The 25,536-nt window shown below is 53.1% G+C and overlaps 1 protein-coding gene across 4 annotated transcripts in view; it reads right to left on the reverse strand.

Annotated features, from left to right (window-relative positions):
• TNRC6C (trinucleotide repeat containing adaptor 6C) overlaps positions 1 to 25,536 on the reverse strand; it is a 72,485-nt gene that overhangs the window by 30,961 nt on the left and 15,988 nt on the right. For 2 of the 4 annotated variants that reach the window (XM_037064463.1, XM_037064473.1), the window contains 2 exons: positions 23,743 to 24,078; positions 5,998 to 8,586 (listed from right to left, as the gene is read on the reverse strand). In XM_037064463.1, coding sequence (XP_036920358.1) covers positions 5,998 to 8,368 — 2,371 coding nt within the window. In that variant the 5' untranslated portion in view covers positions 8,369 to 8,586; positions 23,743 to 24,078. Of the gene's footprint in view, positions 1 to 5,997; positions 8,587 to 20,205; positions 20,385 to 23,742; positions 24,079 to 25,536 lie in introns of those variants that run through there. The other 2 variants (XM_037064455.1, XM_037064446.1) reach the window with 1 other exon arrangement.

Here is a 25,536-nt window from a genome sequence, read left to right on the forward strand (position 1 = left end):
CACCCGGGAGGCTGACATGACATGAACAGGGGCAGGTAAAGGTCAGGAAACAGCCTGGGAAAGTCTTCGCCTGGCTTAAGGGCTCTCGTCTCGGGTACTACAGTCACATCGGTAGGGGGCGCTTTTTCTTCTGTGACCTAGAAATCAATTCTAGCTTGTCCCACAGATGCCACCCACGTAGTTTTGTAAGTGTGGCAGGCAGTCCTTTCTGGGAAGAAAGGCTCGGCTGAAGAGTGGCCGATTTCAATCAAGGGAAGGACAAAGGACTAAAAATTCCCCTGAATAATAAGCACCTAAGTGTCTGCCACGTGCTCAGCACTTCAGGCCCTGGCTCAGACGCTCACACCCAGGCCCTTTCGTGCGTGCTCATCACTACAGTGCGTGGTCAGCCGCGACCTGCGGGGGAGCAGAACGGGACTGGTAGTCGCGGCAACACTTTACTCGTCACATTTGAAGTCAGGACAGGTAGACAGTGAAGCATCACACGGAGGAGTCTGCTCGGGCAGGCGGCAGGTGGCCCCGTTTTTCAGAATGCCTTGTCCCATGCCATTTATTTGACATTTCTGCCCCCAATTCAGGGGACTCCAGTTGACGGTTTTGGACGAGGGTCTCTTTCAAAGCTGGCCGCAGGCCTGGAGCGGCAGGGCAGCCTCTTGCAGGAGAGGAGCGTCTGCCTGCCTCGCTGTCGTCACAGAGGCGAGTATTAGAAACAGCAAAAATCGACTTAGCTTTTATCTTAGTGCAATAATACAGTTTATGAATATGCTAAGTCTGTCTTAGATGTGGTGGGGGGCAAACGGTTTTTAAAAAATATTTTATTTATGTATTCTTTAGACAGAGGGGAAGGGAGAGAGAAAGAGAGGGAGAGAAACCTCACTGTGTAGTTGCCTCTCCAGCGCCCCCCACTGGGCACCCAGCCTGCAACCCAGGCGTGTGCCCTGACTGGGAATTCCCCTTTGATTCGAAGGCCAGTGCTCAATCCACCAAGCCGCTCAGCCAGGGCTGTTTTTAATTGTCTTATTCGTCCATCATTTTGAACTGAGTGCGTGGCCCAGGATGTGCATGGAGGACAACCTCCTCCCACTTCATTCCTGGGACCTTCTATTGCCCGCTCTAACTCTACCTACCAAGTCCCCACCCCGACACAGAAGGGTAAATAGAAACTGCCCGACAGCACCAAACCCAAGAAAAGCCCCGTGCCCACAAAGAGCGCAGACCGCTCACTCAGATCACCCCATTTTTTAAAAATATTTTATTTATTTATTTATCTTTAGAGGGGAAGGAGAGAGGGAGAGAAACATCAATGTATGGTTGCCTTTTGTGCGTTCCCTGCTGGGAGTTGGCCTGCAAGGAACTGGCCTGCAACCCAGGCATGTGCCCTGACTGGGAATCGAACCTTGATTGTCTGGTTCGCAGGCCCAAGCTCAATCCACTGAGCTACGCCAGCCAGGGTAGATCACCCCATTTTTTAGTAACTGTTGATAGTGCTTAAAATAGAACTATTCTGGCTGGAGAGGCCGACGGGATCTATCTCTGAAGCTGGGGGTGAGAGCAGCTGAACCCTAACAGTACCCTGCTGATTCATTCCATCTGTAGGCGACTCTGGCTTTTGGTATCATTTTCACAAGGAAGACAAAGGAGCAGCCGAACATGTAGGACAGGGCATCTTGCAGGAAGGACGACGTCCCCCAGCTTCTGCTTTCGAGACTCAGGGAAACAACTCCCCAAGGCAGAGAATTCCTAACTCTAATTTCTCCCAAGTTTTATTCACTGTGTTTAAAATATCTTACTTATTTATTTTTAGAGAGAGAGGGGAAGGAAAGAGACGGAGAGAAACACCAATGTGTGGCTGCCCCTTGCATGCCCCCCACTGGGGACCTGGCCCCGATACCCAGGCGTGTGCCCTGGCTGGGAATCGAATGGGCGACCTCTTGGCTCACAGGCTGGTGCTCAGTCCATGAGCCGCACCAGCCAGCACTCCCCAATTTAGGTTTAGGGTGATCGGCCTCAGTGATTAATTCACAGGATCACTGCCTTTCCTTATGGTATGTGTGTCAGAACACTAAGCGATAGAGCAAAGAGCAATCACTAGATTACGTAAGGAGCCCAACGCAAGGGGAGGCTTCCCCCAGCTGCAGCACAGAACCACGGGCGACCACCGCGGGCACAGAGGAAATGCCTGGTGATCCCTAACGTGGCCTCCCGAGCAGCTGAGAACAGGCAGCAAAGTGGGTGAGAAATATTCCAGAGTAAGATCAGCGGGAGCAGCAGCTCCCACTTTTCTGAGCCGCACGCAGCACTGGTATTTCAGCCCCACCCAGTGCTGGGACAGGTAGCCCCCAGCAAGACTTCACGGCCCACCCTGTCACTCAGATGGAGTCCACAGTGGCCTCCGTACTTGATTCCACTCCAACCCCCAATCCCTTCCAATCCCTGTTCCACTCCCGTGATCGCCACGTCTGGCTCACATGCACACTAAGCCACTGGGCAGCGCTGGGGCAGTCGGGGACGGGCCCGTGCACCCAACAGGACAGCCAGTGTCTTGGCTAGCCCAGCGCCTCTGCTCAAAGACGGGCACAGGGACACTCCTCTAGGCCCGCACTGTGCCCGTCTCCGGAGTGGTCTGAGCCAGCCCGGACAAGCAGCAGGAGGAGCCGCATTGCGCTTCCTGGATTCCTGCCTGGTCTCCCTTGGGCTTGTCGGAAATCCCATTAATGCCAACATGACGTGCTCGGGACACAAATGACAGTCCGGCACCGTTTTCTCCCATGACACTGGACACATCAAAACCACGTCATCGAGGATCCGTGTTTTACAAGACAGAGATCAACACCCTTAAGTGGCCATGATCCACAAGGCAAACTCTGAAATAAGCGACGATTTGGTAAACACAACCAACGGCAAAGGAGCAGAGGGTACGAAAGGCCAACTCTGGGGCCGCAGAAGCCTCACTGATGGCCCTCAGGTGTGCGTGCCCTCAGGTGTGCGTGTGTACGGCTGTTCAGAGCCGAGAAGCCCAGGCGGTTCACGGGGTCCAGGCTGGGCACACACCCAAACCACAGCTCCCTGCAGTGTGGCCGGGGCAGTGACTGCTGCTCCCGTCACTGGTGTGAGCCACCCACTTGACCCCCCACCGGGAGGAGGGGACCGTGGCGCCAGCCCGCTGTGGCCCTGATCAGGGAGCTGGTGAGAGACTGGCGGCCCCTCCCACTGGCTCGCAGGGAGCTCAGTCTGGGGGCTGGCCAGGGACGATGGCTGGCGCAGCTCCTCGGGGTCATGGTGGAAGAGGCTAACACCACCAATGAAAACATGGCGAGGCAACCCCGCCGCACACCATGGGACACACTCCATGTGACTACACGTGACACGGGCTCTGCAGATGGGCACACTGCCTGGAGACCAGCATCTGCTTTGTCTGTCTGTTCCGTGGTGACTGCTTCTACACTGGTGCTGCCGGTGTGTGGGGGGGTCACCCAAGTTGCCCTCTCTTATGCTGGGTGATGATGTGCAAGTTGTTAGAATAAGATCTACAAACATTCCGCAGATGGAAGACAATGACTTTGGCCCTTCCAACAACCAGGACGGCCTTCACACAGGGGAAAGCTCATGTGTAAGAGCTGATCCAAGGGAAGGGGGACCCCGTATTTGGAAGTGGCCGCAGGCAAGGCTGCCTCCGCCCGCGGAGCCTCGCCCCCTTCTCTCCATGTGTGGCCTCAGGAGGATGCTTCCCCTGGAGCACAGGCGTCACGTGGCAGGGTGCACGAGCAAGCCACCCGTGGTCACCATGCTCATCGCCAGGAGCCCGTGCCAAGCACAGGGGCGTGCTGTGCAGCTGCAGCTTTGCCAGGAGAAGGGGGGAACCGGGCAGTGACCTCGGAAAGACAGCATGGGAACGAGGGTTCCCGGAGAAAGCCTCGGTGGGCAGGACGACAGCAGTGTTTGACTGTTCACTCTGCAGAGAACCTGCTGCCTGCCTTCACTGTGTCACTGGCCTCGCCCACTGAACTAGACTCGCCTTAAGGTTTGTGTCTCTTCCTTTTCCAGCATCGGTTACCTCTCCTCCTCCTTGCTGTCCCTCATGCACCCAAGTGCTTTATAAAATCTAAGTGCCTAGAAATGTCAGTCATACAGTAGTTGGGGGAACCCCAGGAACCACACATTCGAGTACTCGGGAGGACCAGCAGGCACTCCATGAGCTACGGTGGCTGCTCAGTCTCAGCGCTGGGCCCAGAGGGGGCAAACCAGAAGCCAGAGGCCCTGTCTGAGGGGATCGCGCTGGTCAATGGCTGCCCTGGGAGGCCAACCTATTGGACCTTCCAGGCTTCCAAAAGAAGCCAGAAACCTGGAATTTATACAGAACATTTCCATGAGAAAACACTGATTCACATGAAGGCACACACATGGGAGCAGGTGCGCCCCTGGACCGCCAGCTGTCTGACCTCCGGTTCAGTGACCATGAAGTACCCACGGGGCTCACCAGTCTTGAGCCCCAGAGAGGATTCTTGGAGGCAAATCGGGCTCCGTGCATGAGAGACTGGGTGCACGGCCACGGAGAAAGGACCCTGTCCTCAGCCTTGCAGGGTCGGCATGTTTACAGAATGTAGGGATGGTGTAAAACTGCAGAAAGAATGGATATGCCGATTACAGAACCAGGGTTCAAGGTCTCAACAGGCTGTGGGGTGGGGTCTAACACTTTCCCAGAAATAAAGTTCTGCACTTGAGACCAGGAGACCGACTGCCCTAGAGCAGTCATGTGGGAGGAAGGGCTTCACAGCAGCCTTAACAAAAACAAAAGCTCCATATTATCAGCTCAATTTAAGAAAAACAGCACAACACGTCTCAGGCCAGAGCTCAGACTGCATTCCAAGGAGTGTGGTTTTAGGAGGGAGGCAGGTTGCAGCCTCTACCCCCGCCGTGCTGGTCAGACGGCACTTGCAGCCATCACCCAGCCCTGGCCCAGACAACAACAAAAAGACCGAAAGCCGAGCCCCTGAGGGACCGTAGTGGGCGAGGGACCACTTCCTGGAGGATGGGAAGATGGACACAAGAGAGAGACGCGCAGGTACCGAAGCTCTGCAGTAGGGGACGAGAGACCAAGCAAGCCCTGCTCTGCAATGTCTCAGCCCTCGACAAGCAGCTCCAGACACTGAAGGCGGCCAGCGAGACTCAGTCCCAAGACAGGACAGCTGGAGCGGCCAGGGAAGCAGGGCTGGGGCCTCGGAGCCCGTGGGCCTGCGGGCAGAAGCCTCCCTGCCTTTGGCTGGGGTGTGTCTAGGAGAGGGAGCGCCACACTCCCCTCCACTCCCTGGGAGCCACGTGGCGAGCCCAGGCCTGGGGCAGACGTTCATTTTCTGCCACCAGTCCTGCCCCCGTGGGCCAGCTCTGCTCTAGATTCCCTCTTCTCCTCCTCTGCTGCAGTGTCTAGTTGAGTGCCTGACACAGAGCAGAACACAAACCCAAGTTTTAGTTGGATTCTCAGGTTTTCCTTCCAACTGAAACCAAAGCACGCCTCATCCTGTGCACCACCACTCACGCTACAAGACTAGTTTCCTTTCAGTGCTGACAACCCCTCAGAGCTCTGTGCACCTTTAAACACTGCCCATGGGCGGGCTTCCCAGCAGACCCTGGACACGGCCCCCACGCCCCCAGAGAACTCTAACCAGGCCCAGGCTGAGGGTCACTGGTTCATGTCAGAGAGAAATGAAGACTTCGCCAGTCAACACAGACTCCCCTCGTGGCCCCCACCTTTTCCGAAGAGGGTGTGTGTCCGCTCTCCTCCCCTCCCCCATGAAAGTGCTCAGGACAGCTCTCTCTGTGCAGACAGAGAGCTACCAGAGTCCTGCTCGATTCCGTCTCTAGACGGCCCTGAAATGCAGCACTACAAGGTGATGGGCACTCGAGTGCTACTCGCTATAAAATGTTTGTTGGAGGAGATGTGCAGAGCTAGTAAGAACAAATGCTTTTTTACTCTTAAAGAACACGAAGCGCCTCCCGTACCTGGACCAAGCAGCGGTGACCTGTTCAGTGGGGCGCTGGCCGGGTGCGGCGGCTGCGGCGGCTCGACTGCATTCGTGCTGTTGCTCGTGGTGGTGGCAGCGGCGGTGGCGCTGCTCTGGAGGCCCGGGTTGTTTCTGTCCCACATGTTCACGGCTTTGTTGTTGTAGCTGCTCGGGTCGCCCCAGGCTGAGGTACCATCATCAATCTCCATTTTGCGTCGAATGGATGGCGGAGAAGGCTCTTCCCAGCCCGTGGCCTCGCTGCTGTCCTTCGGTTTGACAGGGACAGGCCCCCCGATCCACCCCGTTCCTGTCTGTTTGACGGAAGCGGCCCCACCCCAGTTACTCACGTTGTTGTCTTGGGGTTTGCTCGCCCAGTTCTGCTGGGGGCCGGGTTTCAAAGACTCTCCCCAGTTCGCCCCTGGACTCGCCTTGGCACTCGTGCCACTGCCCCAGCCGCTGGTCCCAGCCCGCGCAGACTCACTCCAGCCAGACGCCGACCGCCCACTGTCGGCGTCCCACCCAGAGCTGCTTTTCTTCCCTTCCCCCAAGTGTCCGAGGACAGAAGACGCGTCTGCCCAGTCTCCCCCTCCTGTGCTCCAGGCTGGATTCGACTTTTGTCCGTCTCCCCAGTTTTGCGATTTGGGCTTTTGAGGCTCACCCCAGGCGGGTGACTTGTCCTCCTGACTCACGGTCCCGCTCCAAGTGTGGCCACTCTTGGCGGCAGCAGCATTAGGAACAGCAGTGGCGCTCACTGAGTCCCCCCAAACCCCGGGGCCGTTCGGCGCTCTGCCGCCGCTGTCCCCCCAGCCCGTGTCCGCCGGCCCAGCAGCAGGTGGGGAGCTGACCCACCCAGATACTGAAGAGGTATTTGTACTGTTCATGATGGACCCATCGCTCTTCCCCCCTGAGTGTGAAGGCTGAGGAGCCGCACAGCCCCAGGCCTCTGTCCCATTGTCATTTTTTCGCTCAGACCTCGGGGACTCTTCAAATTCCCAGGCAGTGTTTTGCTTTACTGGAGTCTGTCCCCAACCGGTATTCGACAGGACCCGCGGGTCAAGATCATTCCTTGGCAACTGGATGTGCCCTTGGTCTAGAATCCCCTTCTCACGCCTCCGGCCCTCTGCCCCTTCCCTCCCGGCCCCTCCTTCACCGTGACCGCCAGAGCCCTCGCTACTGCCTTCGCTCGCTGTGGTTCCGGAAGAGGCGGCTTTGGCCCATGAGCTCAGGTGGTCACTGCCAGGCTGCATGGCAGGGCTCTGGCTGCTGACGCCAGGACTGTCCCACCCTGCTGATCCTTTTCCACTGACGTCGCCACTGGAATGCTGGTTCGAGGGCTTTCCCCACTCCCCACTCACGCCGTTAGCAGTGCTTCGGCTGGGGGGGCCCCACGCGCCAGAGTGGATATTCCCGACGCCGTTGTTGCCGCGGCCCCTCCCCCAGGCGAGGACCCCAGGGCCGGCGGGAGGCCCTGAGTCCCAGGCAGCCCCCCCGCCCCCCCCCTTCTGCACAGCACTGCTGGACCCATTTTGCTCAGCACTCAGTGCCGAGTTCACAGTGTCCCCACTCCCTTGACTGAGCCCAGAGCTGCTACTTCCCGCGGTGGGGTTACCCGGGGACAGTCCCCACACAGAACTGCTGACCCCTTCGCCACTGCCCCCACTGACTTGAGAGACTGACGATCCATTAGCACCAGGAAGGCCTTGCAGGTGGGGCGGGATGACGGCCCCCACGCCGACAGCCATGCCCCAGTTGGGCAGCCCATTTGTCTGCATTGCATTGATAGGGTTTGGTGAAGAGTTCACGGGGTTAGTGTTATTTGGTCCATCAGTGTTAAGGTTCTGAGGTTGTGCGCTGAAAGACACGTTCTGAGAAGCGGACGTCTGTGGTTCTGTGCTCTCCTGCGGCAGCAAGCTCCCCCAAGCACCTAAAGTGCCCGTCGGGTTCCCGTTCTGGTTGCCCATATTGTGTCCTATGGCACTGACCGGACTGCAAATACTGGCAGGGCTGCCCGTTGCCACAGCTCCTTCATGTCCGAGCACCGGCCAGGCGGCCGGGTTGGCGCTCGGGTTAAGGTTGAGATTAACGCCAGTGTTGGAGTTGGAAGCGCCCCAGCAGTTCTGACTTCTCCCATCTCCAATCATGTTGTCCATTTTCCCGTCCCCGCCACCGAGAGAGCAGTGAGTGAGGCCAGAGCTGGAGCCCGCGGCTACGCCCCACGCTCTGGCCGCACTGCTGCTGCCGTTGGCTCCCCCTGCTCCAAGGGCACTCGGATTCGGAGGGCTTGGGACAAGTGCGCCGCTGGTGCCGTTACTGCCATTGGTCTTCTTGGTGTGTGCAGTGAAGCTGCCCTGGGCACTCCCCGTAGCCATGCTACTGCTCTCCGAGCCGCAGGTGGAGGCAGAGTCAGTGTCTGCAGCGCATTCTGAGGCAGGCTCCGTCTCCGTCCCTGTGATGGAAGGCCACGCCTCCTTATCAGTCCTGTCTATTATCACTTTATCCCAGCTGCAGCTGGCTTCGCTTCTGAAAGTGGGCTGCTGTCCCCAGTGGGAGCTCTCATAATGATCTGCCAATCCACTGTGACTGAGATCTGAAAAAGATGAAACAAATTCAAAATTAGATTTTCCTCCCATGTGTCAAGGAATCAACTTTAGCTAGTCTTTGGAGGAAGCTCACTATTTTGAGTTCTCAATTCTGAACGACAAAGGCTAAAAAAATGGCTTAAAGAAAAAAGTTGTTTGTCTTCTGAATAGGTCCCATTAAAAGAAGAGTTAATATTGCTACGATGACATTAATTCCTGCCACGACACCACATTATCCTCTCGAGAGGACTCCAGGGGCACACGAGCCTCCAAAGGCACCTGCAGTGAGGGAAGCTGCTTCGCGTCCTGGGGCAGCTGGGGGACCAGGCTCGGCTGGGCCACACCCGGACAACCCGGCTCCTGGAGACGCCTCCCGCAAGTCCTCCCGGCTCTCCACGTGCTCCCGAAGACCTGGAACTGGAGTCCCGGTGTTCCACGGAGGCGAAAGCGTGTTTGGCAGAGAAGAGTTGTAAACGCACGGCAGGGTCACGTACTGGAGCAGTACTTGAGGAGTGGGGTGCAGAGGCGGGAAGGGAGAAAGCACACGACAAAATGCTGTCTTATGCTCTACGACGCGAACTAAGGGTTAGAAATGTCTACTTATATTTATGCTACTTCATGATTTATCACTGGCTTCTGTGCATTAATAAAAAAATAGTCTCTGCCCCACACCTGGTGTCCGTCTTTCACCAACGCCTACGACTACTTTCTTAAATGAGCCTCTTCTTCACGTGATCTCATCCTACAGCATTTCTATCATTTCACTCTCACGATCCTTTTAAAGAATCCAGTATTTGGCACCTACATTTTACCTCCTCTGATTTCCTAGTGATATGAGTATTTCTCACACTGCAATCAAAATTATATTCCAATTAATTTTCCAGCAGACTTTATTTGATGTATCACTCAAAAACAAAGTAATATAAAAAAATTAGCCCTGGCTGGTGTAGCTCAGTGGATTGAGCACGGGCCTGCGAACCACACGATCGCGGTTTGATTCCCAGTCGGGGCGCACATGCCTGGGTTGCAGGCCAGTTCCCAGCAGGGAACTCATGAGAGGCAACCATACATTGATGTTTCTCTCCTTCTCTCCTTCCCTTCCCCTCTAAAGATAAATAAATAAAACCTTTAAAAAAATTAACTTGCACATATAACAAATTCACACAATTTAGAAATCCTTGAGTTTCTTTTTAGTATAATATGCAGATAACTGCAATAAAACATTTCTTTTAGAATGTTTCATCATGATGTTCTATTCAGATTTATTTTCTTAAATAATTTTATTTATTTATTTTTTAGACTTTATTTATCTTTAGAAGGGAAGGGAAGGGAAGGAGAGAGGGAGAGAAACATCAGTGTGTGGTTGCCTCTCCCGCATCCCCTGTCGGGACCTGGCCTGCAACCCAGGATTGTGCCCTGACGGGGAATCGAACTGCAATCCTTTGGTTCGCAGGCCCGTGATCAATCCACTGAGCTACACCAGCCAGGGCTATTCAAATTTATTTTAATAAGAAAAATCTTACTCTTGGACAGTAAAATTGGTTCCCCCCCAAAATGTCTTTTAAAGTTTGACAGAGCTAAAAAGAAAAGCAGTGTGTAAATATCAGCATCACTAGAAATACAAAGCAAGCTTCAACCTTAAAAACAAACAAACAAACAAACAAACAAACAAACCAACCACTCTCGCTGCCTGATTTGAGAGGATGTGATGAGTTAGAATCGTGCCCTAGAGGAAGCAGCCATTCGGGTGAAGGCCACAAAGGGGGAGGGAGACAGGCAGCGGAACGCTGTCAGCACGCAAGTCACCATAACACAACCAAGGTTTTTATTGTCAAGTATTAGGGGCTGGTTCTTGCAATCCCAGTTTAAGACGATTCCCCTACTGGTTTTGTATACACTGTAAAAGCCAGCTCGTAATAATAACTAAATTAAAGAGACACACGACATCATCATCTAACACAGAAAGTAAGGCTGACTTAAAAAACAGATAGCCCCCGTTATCGGGACGCCCACCTCCGCTCACTCTCCCAGGGTCGGTGCACAGGAGGCGGGCCGCGCTCACTGCAACCCGCCCTGGGCCTGGGCCGGAGGTCGCCGCCCGGAGTCCCGGGCGCTCCTCGCCAGCACCAAGCGCCTTTCGAATGCTTTCCCATTCCCCAGAGGCCACACTGTAGAAGGATCAGCTCTTTGTTAATGGTCTAATTTGAGGGTTTCTATCAAATACTTCTGACTCCTGCCCAGCCCCAGTTTGAGGGGCTCACTCTGGGTACAAGTCAGGTTTGAAAAAGCTGTTTCTACTCTGAGGGATCTGGACAGCATTCATTACAAACTAGGGAGAAGGGAAGGACTAGCCAGTGAGTGCTGTGGAGAATGGGCCAGCCGTGTGTCAGAAAAGAAAGTGGACCCTCACCTCAAATCATACACAAAAATAAGCTTAATAAAGGAACACAGGAGGCTATTTTGGACCTCGGACACTGCATCTTCTTACAGAAGACGTAAAAAAGGGTGAAAGATTTGACTCTAACGCTAAAAGCATGTGCACGACAAAAGACATCACATAAAGGAAGGGATAGGACCAGCCACAGGCAGGAAGGAGAGACCAATGGTCCGACACAGTGGGAAATGACGGCATCGGGCAGTTCAGAGAAGAGGAAGCCGGTACGAAACAATGGCCGCCCTCTGCAACGCTCAAGGCACACACTTTAAAAAACAAGATGCACCACACTTTGGACGGTTGTTTTCACAACAGACCTTGGGACTGTAGCTCTTTTGAGGGAAGATAAGAATGGAATTGGGGGTGATTTTTGTAGCATTTCTAAAACAGAGATCCAAAGGATAGATGACAAAATACTAGGGCAAATTTGTACTGTGAATAGTTTTACTTTCTGTGTACTTTCTTCTACTTTGAAAACATTTTGAAAAATGTTTAAGTGTGCCCCGGCTGGGTAGCTCAGTTGGCTGGAGCGTCACCGAAAGACTGCGGGTTCAATCCTGGCTCAGGGAGTTTAAGAGAAACAACAGATGGATGTTTCTCTCTCTCTATCTAAAGTCAATAACAATATCCTTGGATGAGGATTTTAAAAAGTAAATGACATTTTAGAATAAAAATAAAATGCTTGAGTATGATATCAAATGAGGTGAAAGATGGAAACCCCAAATGTACCCAAGGTAAGTAGCCAATGTTCTTAAATAATAAGAATGTAATTAAAAGAACATATTTTTGTTGTTAGAAAAATGTGAAAACTTTATAAGAGCAAAGAGGTTCAGTGTGATTAAAATAACAATCTGATCACTAAATTAGGAGTCTAATTTCTGAAGTTGAGTTTCTTAAGGGGAAGAATGGTATCTTTTTGGTTTTATATCCCTCGTGCTCACCACATACGTGGCAACCAGACAGCGCTTCCCGGAGAGACAGAAGGACCCAGGCCCGGCACCCATGCTCAGGGAGCCAGCGCCTCTGCCTGCCACCCCCCACCGATCCCTCTGCTCACGAAGCAGTGACCCCCACTCCTGGTGCCCTAGACTCTGGCGGCGACGGCTGCACTCCACCCCCTTTCTCCACGACTCTGACTATTCCAGGTGTTTTCTGTGAATGGGATTATTTGTCCTTTTGTGACTGGCTTGTCTCACTTAGCATAATCTCGTCGAGGTCCATCCACGTTCTAGCCTGTGTCAGAATCCCCTTACTCTTCAAGGCGGAGTAACGCCCACTGTGAGCCGAGACCAGTTGTTTATGCACTCGCCTGCCCACAGACGACCTGGCCACTGTGGACAATGCTGTTAAGAACACGAATATAAAATGTCTGTTTTGGCCCATGCTTTCAATTCTTGTGGGTCCGTACACAGAAGTGAAACTGCTTTATACACGACCTTTTCTTGCCGACCGTTATGTGATTCAGCTCGAAATGTCAGACTGAGTCTGGTGTGTGAGGGACTAACACGTGGTCTGCAGCAGCCGCCGCCCCCCGTAAATACCACGGCTGGCAACCACCGGGGCTCCAACCTCCCAGCGCCGTGCCGGCACCCGCTACGGTCTGCATTGTGGGTGCCAGCCACCCTCCCGGGGGAAGCGGCATGTCACCACTGTCACTTTGATCCACAGCTCCTCAATCGGTGTGATGCTGAGCATCCTTTCAGATGTTCCTACAGTCGAACTTTTTCGTCCTCCTGAAGATGAATAGGGTCAAAGACAGCAGAGCTACGTCGTTAGGAGGCAGCGAAACGCTGAGCGCAGGGGTTTCTCTATAAAGACTGCACGGCAACCCAACCTGCCATCCTTCCCTCAGGTGGCCTTGCTCTGAAATTTTCTACAAACATTTGTATTCGGCACAGTAAACTGTAAGGAACAAACGTGAATCAAAGCCGAGCTGAAACATTCATTTGGGTACTGAGAGGACAGAAGGTAGAGGCGACGCCACTCTCATGAGACAGACAAACAGGTGTGGGTCTCCACGGTCCGAGTCCCGCCCCGCAGGCCATGTGAGACAATGAGATGCAGAAACCCTCCCCGAGGCAGCTGGAGTCTAAGGCAGGTGACGTGTCCCACGCAGTGTGGGCGGGTGGGGACTCAAGGTGGCAGGGGTGCGCTGACAAACCCTGGGGCTCTGCACTTTCGTGGACAGCCTCTGCCCTTAGAGCTTTTCAAGAGCAACAGAGGGTCAGGGGCCAAAGGCTCACCTTGGAGTTAAGGAGATAACCCTACAAGAACAAGGGCCTTTTCGTTCCCACCCATTTTTATAAATCCCACATTTCAAGAACAGGAATCATTAGGGTAATAACCAGCCGTCCCTGCGCGTGTGTGCCTACGGCAGCAGGAGGACCGCAGCCCTGCCCAGGCTTGCGGAAAGGGCTCAGGGAGAAAAGGCACCTCCCCACCCCCGTATCCAGGACAACAGACGGCAGGACGCGCTGACGGCCTGCCGCTAGAACCCTTCCACCTAACAACCTTGCACTGCGCCCCGCCAGTGCCTAGCCACACCCCACCGCTACCCCAATAACCGCGGCACGCATTAGAAGAACCTGTCCGCTAGCGGGACTCAGTGTCCACCCCTTTTCCCTTTCTCAACTCAGTGGCCACTTCGTTCCAGCAGCTCTCTCTTCCAGTTGGGGCCCGCCCCACGGACATGCTCATCACACAGCTGTCTGGTTTCCTGTCCACTCACTGAGACCGGGAGGCGGAGATACTTTCTGTGAAGGGCTGGACAGTAAATACTTTAGGCTTTGAGGGCCACATGGTCTCTGTCATACTGCTCCACTCTGTCCTTGTGGTGCAAAAGCCGCCAGAGATGCACGGCGGGAGCGAGCTGCCTGCGTCCTGACCCCCAGTCTCAATCATGACCACTGTGGGGCGCCGCCTGCGTGGGCACCTGCGTGGGTGCCTGCGGGCACGAGGTGACCAGCCGGTGGGCTCCCTCTCACGGAGCGCACTGCTCATGTGCGTGCCGGCGGGACTGTCTCTCTCTGTGTCGACCCCACGGGCCAGGGCTGCCTGCTTGTGTGACGTTCACGAGTACCGGAAAGCAGCTTGCCAGGAAGAGGATGATGCTGCTTCAGCTTTAAGTCGACTTTGAAGCTTCACATGGAGCTCAAGTTGCCACATTGACTAACAACTCACTGTGTTTTTCAGACTATAAGATGCACTCCCCCCAAATTAGGGAGAAAAACAGAGGTACATCTTATAGCCCAAATGTACCTCTGGGTAAGCTACCTGGCTTGCTGGGCGGGGGGGTGGGGGGGTGGGCAGTGGCCTATGCTATTTATGTTATTAAATACTGTACCACATTTTTTGCTTCAAAAAATTTTTTTCTATTTTCCTCCTCCAAAACCTAGGTGTGTCCTATGGTCTGTGTGTCTGGCAGTCCAAAAATTCGGTAACTGCAGGAATCTGCAGAGACACTGGGGTATCTGTTCTGAGAGAGTCACAGAAAAAGAACTGACACTCCCAAATTTTCATTTAGAAAAAAACACAGACACCACAAATCTACAAGGACAACACTGACCCCTTTGAAGACCGTTGCAGGCAGGGCCACAGAGGCGACCTGGAGCAACGCGTCCCCTGGGAAACAAGGCCAGCCTTGGGCGTGCTGTCCTTCAGCGACCTTGTGGTGGCAGGTTTCGGGTCACAGGAGAGAAGCGGGGGGCGGAGCAGTGGCCCCACTTCAGTGTCAGGGCAGCAGCTGCCAGGGAGCGTGTGGCCTGCCACCGCCGCCACCCTTGCTTTCTTTCTGCTGCGTCAGCTGCCCTTGTGTGCCTACGTCTTGGTTCTCTGACCATATCAAATCGCAATAAACTAGGTCTCCAAAATAACAAGCATTTTTCCAGCAAAGTACTTTGGGGGGCTTTCTTGGGATCAGCGTGAACACTACGTAACCACAAGGTTAAGGGTGAAGAGTAGAAGCCACAGAGCTGCGGTTCTACGGACCTGGAGGCCACTTCACGCCGGCAGTTCCGACACATTCCTGGCGTCCCAGCAGCCTTCTCACGAACGTCTCTCTTCCTCCGATCTGGGGCCCCACACTGTGCCTGTCCCTACGTGACTCTGGCCAGTGTCCCCAGCAGCAAGTTCCCTTGGACACTCACGCTCCTGAACGCACAGGTGCAGCAGGCCTGCGGCATGGGCCTGCACTGGCCACACTGGCGGACTGGACCCCGCCTGCTCTTGGAGAACGTTCCACGGCGAGGGGCGAGGGGCGAGGGGCGAGGGGCGAGGGGCGAGGGGCGAGTGCGGGCGTGTGGTCTCGGAGCCTTGCTTCGGTTTTTCCTTCTTATGCTTTTTGTCTTGTTTTTCATTTTTCCTTTTCAAGAACTTTTAATATGGTAATCAGCTGTGTCCCATGTAGTTTTTCATTAATTTTAGTATTACTGTTGTCCCACATTTTCTCCCTTTGCCCCCTCCACCCCGCCCCCACTCCCTTCAGGCACTCCCCACACCACTGTTCATGTCCACGGGTCATACGTGTGAGTTCGTGGGCTGTTCCATTTCCTACACCGCACTTTACGTCCCCGTGGCTATTCTGTGACCACCTATTTGTACTTCTGAATCCCGACTCCTCTCCACCCATTCCTCCCATCCCCCTCCCATCTGGCAACCACCAAACTGCTCTCTGTATCCACGATTCTGCCTGTTCTTCTCGTTTGCTCAGTTTGTTTTCAGATTCAACTGTTGATAGATATGTGTTTATTGCCTTTCTGTTGTTCATAGTTTTGACCTTCTTTTCTTAAATAAGTCCTTGTAATACTTCATATAATAGTGGTTGGGTGATGATGAACTCCTTTAGTTTTCTCTTGTCAGGGAAGCTCTCTATCTGCCCTTGAAGTCTCTAAATGGTATCTTTGCTGGGTCGAGCCATCTTGGCTGTAGGGCCCTGCTCTCCCTGACTTCGAATGTTTCTTGCCAGCCCCTTCCCGCCTGCAGAGTTTCTCTGAAACCGGCAGCCGCACTGGCACTCTCCGTTAGGTAACTACCTGCTTTTCTCTTTCAGCTTGTAAGACTCTCTATCTTTGGCCTTTGTCATTTTAATTATGATGTGTCTTGGAGTAGGTCTCTTTCCATCTGTCTTGTTTGGGACTCCGTGCTTCCTGGACTTGCATGCCCATTTCCTTCACCAAATTAGGGAAGTTTTCTTTCATTATTTTTTCAAATAGATTTCCAATTTCTTGTTCTTTCTCTTTTCCTTCTGGCACCCTATGATGTGAATACTGAAACACTTGAAGTTTGTTCCAGAGGCTGCTTACACTATCCTCATTTTTTTAAAATTCTTTTTTCTTCTTGTTCTGATTGGTTGTTTTTTGTTTCCTTATGTTCCAAATCATTGATTTGATTCTCGGTTTCATCCACTCTACTGTAGTTTCCCTGTAAATTGTTCTTTATTTCAATTACTGTATCCTTCATTTCGACTGGGTCTTTTTTAGGCTGTTGAGGTCCTCACTATGTTCCTTGAGCACCTTTATAACCAGTGTTTTTAACTGCCTCTGACAGATCGCTTACCTCCATTTCAGTTAGCTCTTTCCTGCAGTCTGGTCTGTTCTTTCATTCGGAGCATGTTTCTTTACGTCCTCATGGGGCAGCCTCCCTGTGCTGGTTTCTGTGTATTAGGGAGAGCTGCGCTGACTCCGTGTCTTGGTTGTGTGGCCTGTTGTAGCAGGTGTCCTGTCGGGTCCAGGTCACCATCTCCCCGATCGCCCAAGTTGGGTACTCACGGTGCGCCCCTCGCGTGGGCTGACTGCACCCTCCTCTTGTAGTTGAGCCTCGGTTGCTGCTGGCAGGTCAGTGGGAGGGATTCGCCCAGGCCAGTCTGCTGCAAGGACTGGCCGTGACCACCGACCACCTCCCTCTGCCCTCCAAGGAGGACCAGCTGCGCAGGGGCAGCAGGTGGTGGTGCAATGACACGGTCTGCAGCTGGGCGCATGGACTCTGGAGTGTCCCAGGTGGTGCAGGCCAAGGTCGGGCAGAACCCGTTTTCTGCCCAGGGCCACCCTGCCTGAGCTAGAAAGCAGTCTGAGATGGCTGATATGGGGACTTATCTTCCTGGCACTGGAACACTGGGCTGGGGGTCCTGGTGTGGGGCTGGGACACCTCACTCCCAAGATATCCCTCCCGAATTTCTATCCATGAGAGGCAGATGTGGGTACAAGCCATTCAGTGCCTCCACCCCTCCTACCAGTCTGGACGAATGTGTTTTCTTTAATTCCATAGCTGTCAGACTTCCATTCAACTCAACCCCACTTCTGCGGACCTGGCCCACAACCCAGGCATGTGCCCCGACTGGGAACTGAACCGACAACCCTTTGATTTGCAGGCCGGCCCTCAATCCACTGAGCCACACCAGGCAGGGATGCAATTTTGATGTGGTTGTATGAGGAGGTGAGCTATATTTACCTATGCTGCCATCTTGACTAGAAGTTCCTTCCTACTTTAATATATTTTTAAAAAATAATAGTTTGGGCACTGGGTGGTGTGGCTCAGTGAACCAAAGGGTTGCCAGTTCGATTCCCAGTCTAGGGCATATGCCTGGGTTGCAGGCCAGGTCCCCAGTAGGGGGCGTGCAAGAGACAACCACACACTGAGGTTTCTCTCCCTCTCTTTCTCCCTCCCCTCTCTAAAAATAAAATATTAAGAAAAATCACTGAGTAACTAAAAAATAATAGTTTGAACATAGAATGTATTTAAAAACTGGAAAGGTGTTGAAAATCAGAAAGCAAAAGTCACCATTATAAGGCAGTATTTATGGCTTTCAAATAGAGGCTCGAGCTGATCTGAAAACACCACTCACCACTGTCTCCTTAGTGGGGTGCTGAAAACAGAGCAAGCCGTGTGCCGCCACCAGCAGGACCTGTGTCCCCAGCACGCGACAGAGTTAACCCTAAAGCCACTTTGGAAAAATGTGGTTCTACCCATTCACTGCCGTCCCTTCCCACCGCTGAGACCCCGTGAGAGACCTGTGTGGGCTTCTGCGGAGCATGGCAGAAGCAGGTCTGAAAAGCTGCCCTGGGGAGTCCCTGGCTGTCTCTTGTCCTCGTCACCACTCCCACCACTGCCTCCACCATTAGTTCACCATCACCATCATCTTTTTGGTTTAACCCTCACCTGAGGACATTTTTTCATTGCTTTTTAGAGAAGGGGAAGTGAGAGAGGGAGAGAAACACTGACTAATTGCCTTCTTATACGAGCCCTGGCTGGGAATTGAACCTACGACCTTTCAGTGTATGGGACGACACTCCAACCAACTGAGCCATGCCGACCAGGGCATTGTCATCACCTTCGTTACCACCCCAAGCATCATCACCGTCAGCACCACCACCCCATTACCATTGCCCAACATATCCTGACATCAGAATTTCCTACAAAAATGAACATGTAAAAAGACCATTATCCTCTGTGTTTAATGCACGCGTTCTTAGTAGAACTTTGACTTCAACAAAATCCGAACAATCTGCTTTTTATAACCCAAAGTGTCCTTTTTCAATTCACCAATCTGTCTCTTAGCAGTGGTCTAAAAGACGGGACTACGTGGAAGAAAACTGTGGAAAGACTGCCATGTAGGACCAGCGTTTTGCCCAAAATAAAAGCTGCACAGGGATGGAGGCAGCGCCGCCTCGCGAGGCCCCCCTCTCAGGCCCCCCTCCTTGGGGGCCGAGTCCAACGCACGCGCCAGGTGTACGGCACATCTGAGAGCTCACAGGCAGGAGTCTCCACTCCACGAGACATCACATACTGCACAGCACTCTGAGGTTCTAAGTATTCAGGTATTTCCACACGCAGTGAATGAACTGAACCTCACAGATTACGTCCATTTTAGAGATGGGGAAAGAGGTTAAGAGAAGCCGAACTTGGAAAAGGTATTGTAACAAATAAAGCAGTAAGGACCAAACTAAAGCCCATATTTTTAGAATTGTGGGTTCCACTATATCATTCTACTATAAAGATAATTTCCCCTAAAAAAGTCTTAAAAAGAAAAAAGTAATTAAGTTTGTATGTAATGTCAGATTGTCTTTTCTTCTGTGTTTAAATGGCTCATACATTCTAAAAATAGGTGTCTATAAAAATCTAAGTAACATAACTGCCTTAAGTGATTAAATTAAAAAGGATTACATGACAGGATAACATAGTTTAAAGAGAAAACCGTTCTCTTTTTTTGCTTTTAAATTTTAAAATGTTAAAAATGTAAAGACAAGTTTTTCAAGGAAAAGTATTTAACAAAGAGCTTCCAAAGCTGCGTTAAGCAAAAACTTAATTAGCTATCAAATTAACCAGATGGGGAAGCACGGACGAGATTTACTCAGAGTGTGCAGAACACGTAATTGGCTGTAATGCTGACAAACGGGACACAATTCGTTCTTTAACACCATAGCCTTTCAATGGAAAGTAGAAAATATTAAATATGTTATGAAAAATAACTCCGATGGCTTTCTGTAACCGGAAACTCACGTCTACAAGACGCCTGCTGACTACACAAGTCCCTCGTCACCCAGTTCCAGGTGGCGGGACTTGTGCAGCAGCTGCTGTCAGCCCCCTCGGACCCCGCCGGCTCCCCCGATGGCACGTACTGTGTGGGGGACTCTCGGGGAAACCCGAACGCACAATTCTGTTGCCAGATAGACTCCAAGACCCCCGGTCAGTCAACCCCGAGAATGAGGAATTATGGAATGCTGACCTGAGTACAGGTTTCACAGTAAAGGTTTACTGGCAACAATTCTGAAAAGCGTTGAAGAGAATGAGCTTACTGCCCTGATTTTTCTTCAAACGAGCAGGAAAGAAGATCGCTTCCTCCAGGCTGGCCGCCCATTAGAACGAGATGAAAGTTGGACCCTAACGAGCAGTGCCCTTCTCTGGAAGGCTGGCCAACGGCCAGGAAGTGGAGGAGGGCCACCGGGGATGCCCGCCTGCCGCCCTGCGGGCCGCTCTACCCAGTCCAGGGCCAGCAGCTCCCCAAAGACGCCATTTTATCAGTATGACCTGTGCCGGAGCCTGGGCTCGGAGCTGCCGCGGCTCTCCAATGGCACGTCACATGCTGACTGGGGACAAGCATACGCTCTGTTCTGTGTGCGTTTCGTTTCTCTTTCTCTGCCAGGACTGATAGGGGCAGAAATGACTGCAGAAAGGTCCCCCAACCCCCGGGGGAGGCTACCTTGTGAGCCAGCTGCCTGTTCGCCTGCCTCTGGGGGCGCCTGGGCTCTCAGCTCCACCATGTCAGCCGTGCACAGCGACAGCCTCATTCTGTCTTGCTGCCAGTCAAGTCCCAGGCAACCTGCGGGCGCCCACGGTGGCCAGCGGGCAGTGTTGGCAGCCCTTCCACTCCGGGAGGCCCCACTTCCCCCGCTGCGGCGGGGAGGGGGGGTGGCGCCCACGGAGGGACTGGAAAGCTTTGATTATCTAATTGCAGCTGACACTAAACCGATCTTCCCTCCTCTTTCAATTCTTTCCATTGTCACCACAGTCCTACCCGGGCCCTGGGTACAGGGAGCGTCAGAGCCAATTTCCTTCTGCTTTTCTGAAAGTCAGCCAAAGAGTAACCACACCGCCGGGCCGCATGCAAATGAACCGCCTCGCACTCTTACTGCCTTTGTCTCTGCTCCTCCTCCGCTCCCGCTCCCCTACCCCCAAACAGTTGGCATTCCAACACTGGCTCTAATACTCCAAATGAGCACCATATGCAAATTGGCAAGTGTCCAACTCCTTAATTACCTTCCTGCCTCCATCGAAAAGATATCTAAGCAGCAAACACAGCCGCAGAGTCACTGAAGCCTGTGCCTGTTTATACACGTACAAAGCAGCCACCAAAGCAATACATTGTTCTGCCTTTAGCACAATGAAAGAGGGGCTTTTAAAAACTGATAAAAGCTCCCAAGTGTTTCAAGCCAGAGTTATGCTTCAGACTTGCAGAAACATGGTCTGAACAAAAAACAATGTGATAAAATGACATTTTTCTGGAACCCGAGTCACTACACTTACATACTCACACTTTTCTTACTGGTTAAAACTTTTTTTTGCCAATTCAATACTGAATTTAAAATGCAGCTTCCCGAGCTATTTCAGAGGTCCGAGTGCTACGCCAGGACAGACAGTAGCTGTCTGAAGGGAGGACTGCGACCAGGGCCGGGAGGAGCCCTCCCCGGCCCCGTGCCCCGTGCCTACAAGTCTGGAGCCTGTCAGTGGTGGAGGGAGGACGCGGGTCCTCCTGCTGGGCTCACACCGCCCCAGCTCAGCCCCCTTGCCTACTAGGTCCGCCTCTGCTATCTTCCTCGGGTGGCAGCCCTCACGGTAACCACGGGAGCAGGTACGTCGAGGTACGTCCAGCAGAGCAGCCGAGTGACAACAGCCTAGAAATGCCATGCGGTGACTGGAGGGGACCTGAGGGAGCCCTGTGAAGGGCCTCGGGAGGAGGAGGGCCGGAGAGTGAGCAGTGGCCCCCACTGACCCAACAAACCAGCTCTGGGAAGGGAAGATGGCCACGAGCTTTAGCAGCAGGTGAAGCACCGCCGGCGCCCTGCCCCGCCCTCCCTGAACCCGGAGTTCCCCGCCCCACTCCACTCAGGCTACGGAGGAGGCTCCGCACCTCCCTTAGAGGGCACCGCAGTCAGCAAACACAGCGCACGGGTGGGAAGTGCCTGCTGCAGAGTGAGGGGCGGTGAGGGCAGAAAGGGTCCGGGCCTCCTGGGGGCAGGGGAGACAACAGTGTGCAGAGAGGGGCACGGCGGCCAGGTGTGTGCACGTACCGGACGAGACGACACTAGGTGGGCACCTGAGACAGGCAGGAAGCATGGAAGGCAGGCTGTGGGGAAATACAGGAAACACACTAGCCAGACGAGGCTGTGAGGGACCTTTGTGGACTCGAGGACGGCCAGGTGGAGGGACCATCGGACCGTGCACCAGGCACTGGAAAACTGCACAGCTGGCTGCGGGGACCTTTGAATCATGCGAGGTGACGAATTACAAAGACTCGTCTGGCTGTGACAGCAGAGACCGCCGGGAGACAGAACTGGTGCAAAGGGAAGAGTTTAGTTTGGGAGCCAAAAATTAATCTTTTCTTATCTTGTTAATATTATGTAGATTAATGTTATTTTTATAACATATTTTATACATAAAATGAGATATTTTTATACATAAAATGATGAGCTAGTCTTCAATATATATTTTAAAGTAAAATGAACTAGGGATAACTTTCTAGAGAACATTAACAGTTATAGAGACAAATGTTTTAATAAAGAATATTTTCATACAAAATTTTAGTGAATCAATTTCTTGTCAACTCCCTAAACGTCTGAGAAGACAGACACCAGCAACATCGTCACCAACAGCGTTTGATGGGAATATTGATGCCAACTAGCAACTAACCCCATCACAGTGAGATGTGTGCCCCGGAAAAACCAGGCCACCACATTCCTTTTTCAGTTCTTTAAAAATAGGCATCACAAATTAACATACGAAGCTATTCAGGCATGAGTGTACAATCTTTGTGTATGTTAAGACTTCACTGAGGACCATGTTGCAGCTCGGAAAGTAACAGCCTGTTTGACTGCAAACTGCTCACAGCAAAGCAGGCGAGACTGCATTCTCGGTCAGCGACTACGTCTGGTCACTGCTTTTCCTTCTTGCTTTTATCTGACAACCACTGACCTGCAACCACGCTCCCAGGTGACAGTCACGCTATTGGGAGATACATGGCCCACCCGTCTGCCTTTGTTCCGAACACGCCACAGTTTGGAGAAACCCCACTGCAGACACTTTTACGCCTGTAGAAATTATTCCCCACATTAAAAGGCAGCTCATGAGAGAAAAAATGTTAACGTGATTTGTGACATGTTTCTTTCAAATTCCAATCTAATACAAGCAGCCCCCTCCTCTAATCACAGACCGGGACCCCACTACCGCCAGCAAACAGGGTCCCCGAGCCAGGACTGGGGCCAGTTGCTAAACAAGCGGACTGTAGGAAAGAGGAACCTGGTGGTGGAACACATGCACTTCGCTCTCTTCCAAAAATGTCTCTAAAATTCCAGTAAAAAATTTTTTTAAGTCTAAACCTATAAAGTCATGACGCCAGGAACAGGGGCTAGGAGACGAGACATCACATTCTGGAAGCTGGAAAGCAAACAAGCAAGGGGCGATTTTGCTCTGGGAGCCAGGGGAAAGCTGCGTGCCACCGGAGCAGGCGGGTGGAAACCCAGACACTGCAGGTGTGAGGGCGAGGGGCTGCCAGGCAAGTTCGGCTTGAAGTGCGTGGCAGTCCGGTTAGCAGCGCTCACTTCCCATGAAACACGGTCACCTCCCGCAACACGCGTGTGTGAAAATTTAAGAGTTCTCACTGCAGCGCTCCAAAGTAGCTGCCCGACACACTCCTGTGGACTGATGTCCAGACCTTTGGTTTCTGGGGAGCGACAAAGGAGCTGCCGCCAAGTGCGAATATGTGAGTGTATACAAAGAAGTGGGGGAAAGAGAATTAAACTTTAAAATCTAATTGAAATAAATCTACCTGTTATCTTTCTATCTACCTACCTACCTATTATCAACTACATAATCTATTTATCTCTCTACCACCCATCTACCTAGCTCTACTACCTGTGTATACCGAAGATGGACACAAATGTGCCCACTTTCGTCCCTGGACAGCCAAGCTGAAAACAGCACACCAGTCCCCAGGCAAAAGACTCGTTCTGTGGGGCCTTACCTGGCTGGAGCTTACCAGGCTGCTGCTGCTGCTGCTGCGTGCCGGCTCCGGGCGGGGGCGGGGGGCTTACCCCCGCAGGCCCAGCACCCTGGGTGGGGCTCCCACCGGTCAGCGCCCCCGCGGGCAACGGCTGGCCTCTCTTCAATAGCTGCTTCTGTTCTTGCTGGCGGAAGCGTGGCGGCACCTCTCGAGGCAGGTAACGGGATGCGGCTGGCTGCTGGCCGCTGGCGGGCGTGCGCTTGCCATTGCTGCCGCTGGGGAGAGTGCTGGTGGGAGCGCTGGTCCCGGGGCCGGCGGGCTGGGGCTGGCTGGGGCAGGTCCTAGTGGGTTCTGGCACTACAAGGACAAAACGAAAAGAACCCGAAACTTCAGTGACACCCCCGTGAAACCCAACCCAAACCAAAAGAAAGGAAACAGAAATCTGAGAGAGAGAGATGGCACTGCAGTGTTTGGGGACAGAACTGGACAGAATCTAGACAGAAATCTAGATTCGAGGTTTGATACCTAGCTTTCCTACAAACTAACCACAGTCTTGACTGTAGCCTTGAACCAGAGCGCTGGTCCGCGAAATGGGGGTCAGGTCAGAGAGCAGCCCTCACCCTCTGGTTTGCATGAGCCTCAGCTCGAGGGCCGACGAAAGCCTGGCTCCTGGGCCCCGCCGTGGGAAAGCAGTGGGTGGGCGGTGGAGGGAGGACTGTGGAGCTGCGGGGTCTTTAAGTTGGATGCCCACAGTTAAAACATAACTGCGCTGTTTTAAGTCTAATGACGGTCTGAAGAACATGCACCAGGGCACGTATCTGGATTACTCAGACAGACTGGTGTTTGCAGGGCGGGGTCTGCGACACCCCTGCCCCGAGTCACGGGCTGACTGCAAACGATGCCTCTGCGATAAGTGAAAGCCAAAGTGCCACCGGAGGATGGCGTACAGCACCGGCTTCACAGCGATTTCACCAAGAAAAGGAGTGCCGGCGCCGAGCAGGGCCCTGGTGGCGCCGCCCCGACAGGCAGGCCAGCGCTGCGGGCGGTCTGCGCAGAGGCCCCACGGAGGAGGGCGTGTCGGCGTGTCGAGTGCCGAAGAGTCTGAGCCTGAACAGCTGTCCCTGTCTTGCACTCGCAGCCTCAATATCCAACAAACACCGCGTTCATCTCGGCGTTTGAAGAGAGTTTCTGTCTACTCAACGTGTAAACATCTCTGGTTCCCTAGTTGAGTAAAGCTCCGCACAAAACGAGTTTGTACCTAGTTCCGCGTGTGTCTCACACAGACAGGTAACACCCTAAAACCATTTCTGGGCAACACGGGGGAGAGCTTGGGACGTTACTGTTCACCCTTCTCATCTCCCAGAGTGGGAGCTGCCATCCACCGTGATGGCCCCTCGCTGTCTGCAGTCGTGTCTGCAAGGCCTCTGCCCACTGTCTGTCATCGTGCCCGGCAACCCTCAGTCCTGGGTGAAGCCGCTGTCCCCACTCTCCACCTGGGCTCAGATCACTCAGGCTCTCCCAGGAAATCACAGCCACGCAGTGTGGTGTCACCGCAAACCCCGGGCCTGAACCCCAGGACGCACTCCACTTCTTGACCACACTGCAGTTTCCTGGGCCCGCCCAGTTCCACTGTTGTCTACAGCTCATTCAAGTCTTGTGTGGGTGTTGTTTGGTTTTAAAAATAAAAGTAATTACAGCTAATTAATTAGTCCCAGGCTCTTCTCCACCTGCGAGGACAGCCTACCCCTTACAATGCTGGACGGAAAGGCAGCCTGCTTCTACCGCAGTGAGCAAAGGGAATGTGTCAAGCTGAGA

Source organism: Sturnira hondurensis, unplaced genomic scaffold, assembly GCF_014824575.4.
Source record: "Sturnira hondurensis isolate 20B ecotype Veracruz unplaced genomic scaffold, ASM1482457v3 Scaffold0001221, whole genome shotgun sequence".
Lineage (NCBI taxonomy): Eukaryota > Metazoa > Chordata > Mammalia > Chiroptera > Phyllostomidae > Sturnira > Sturnira hondurensis.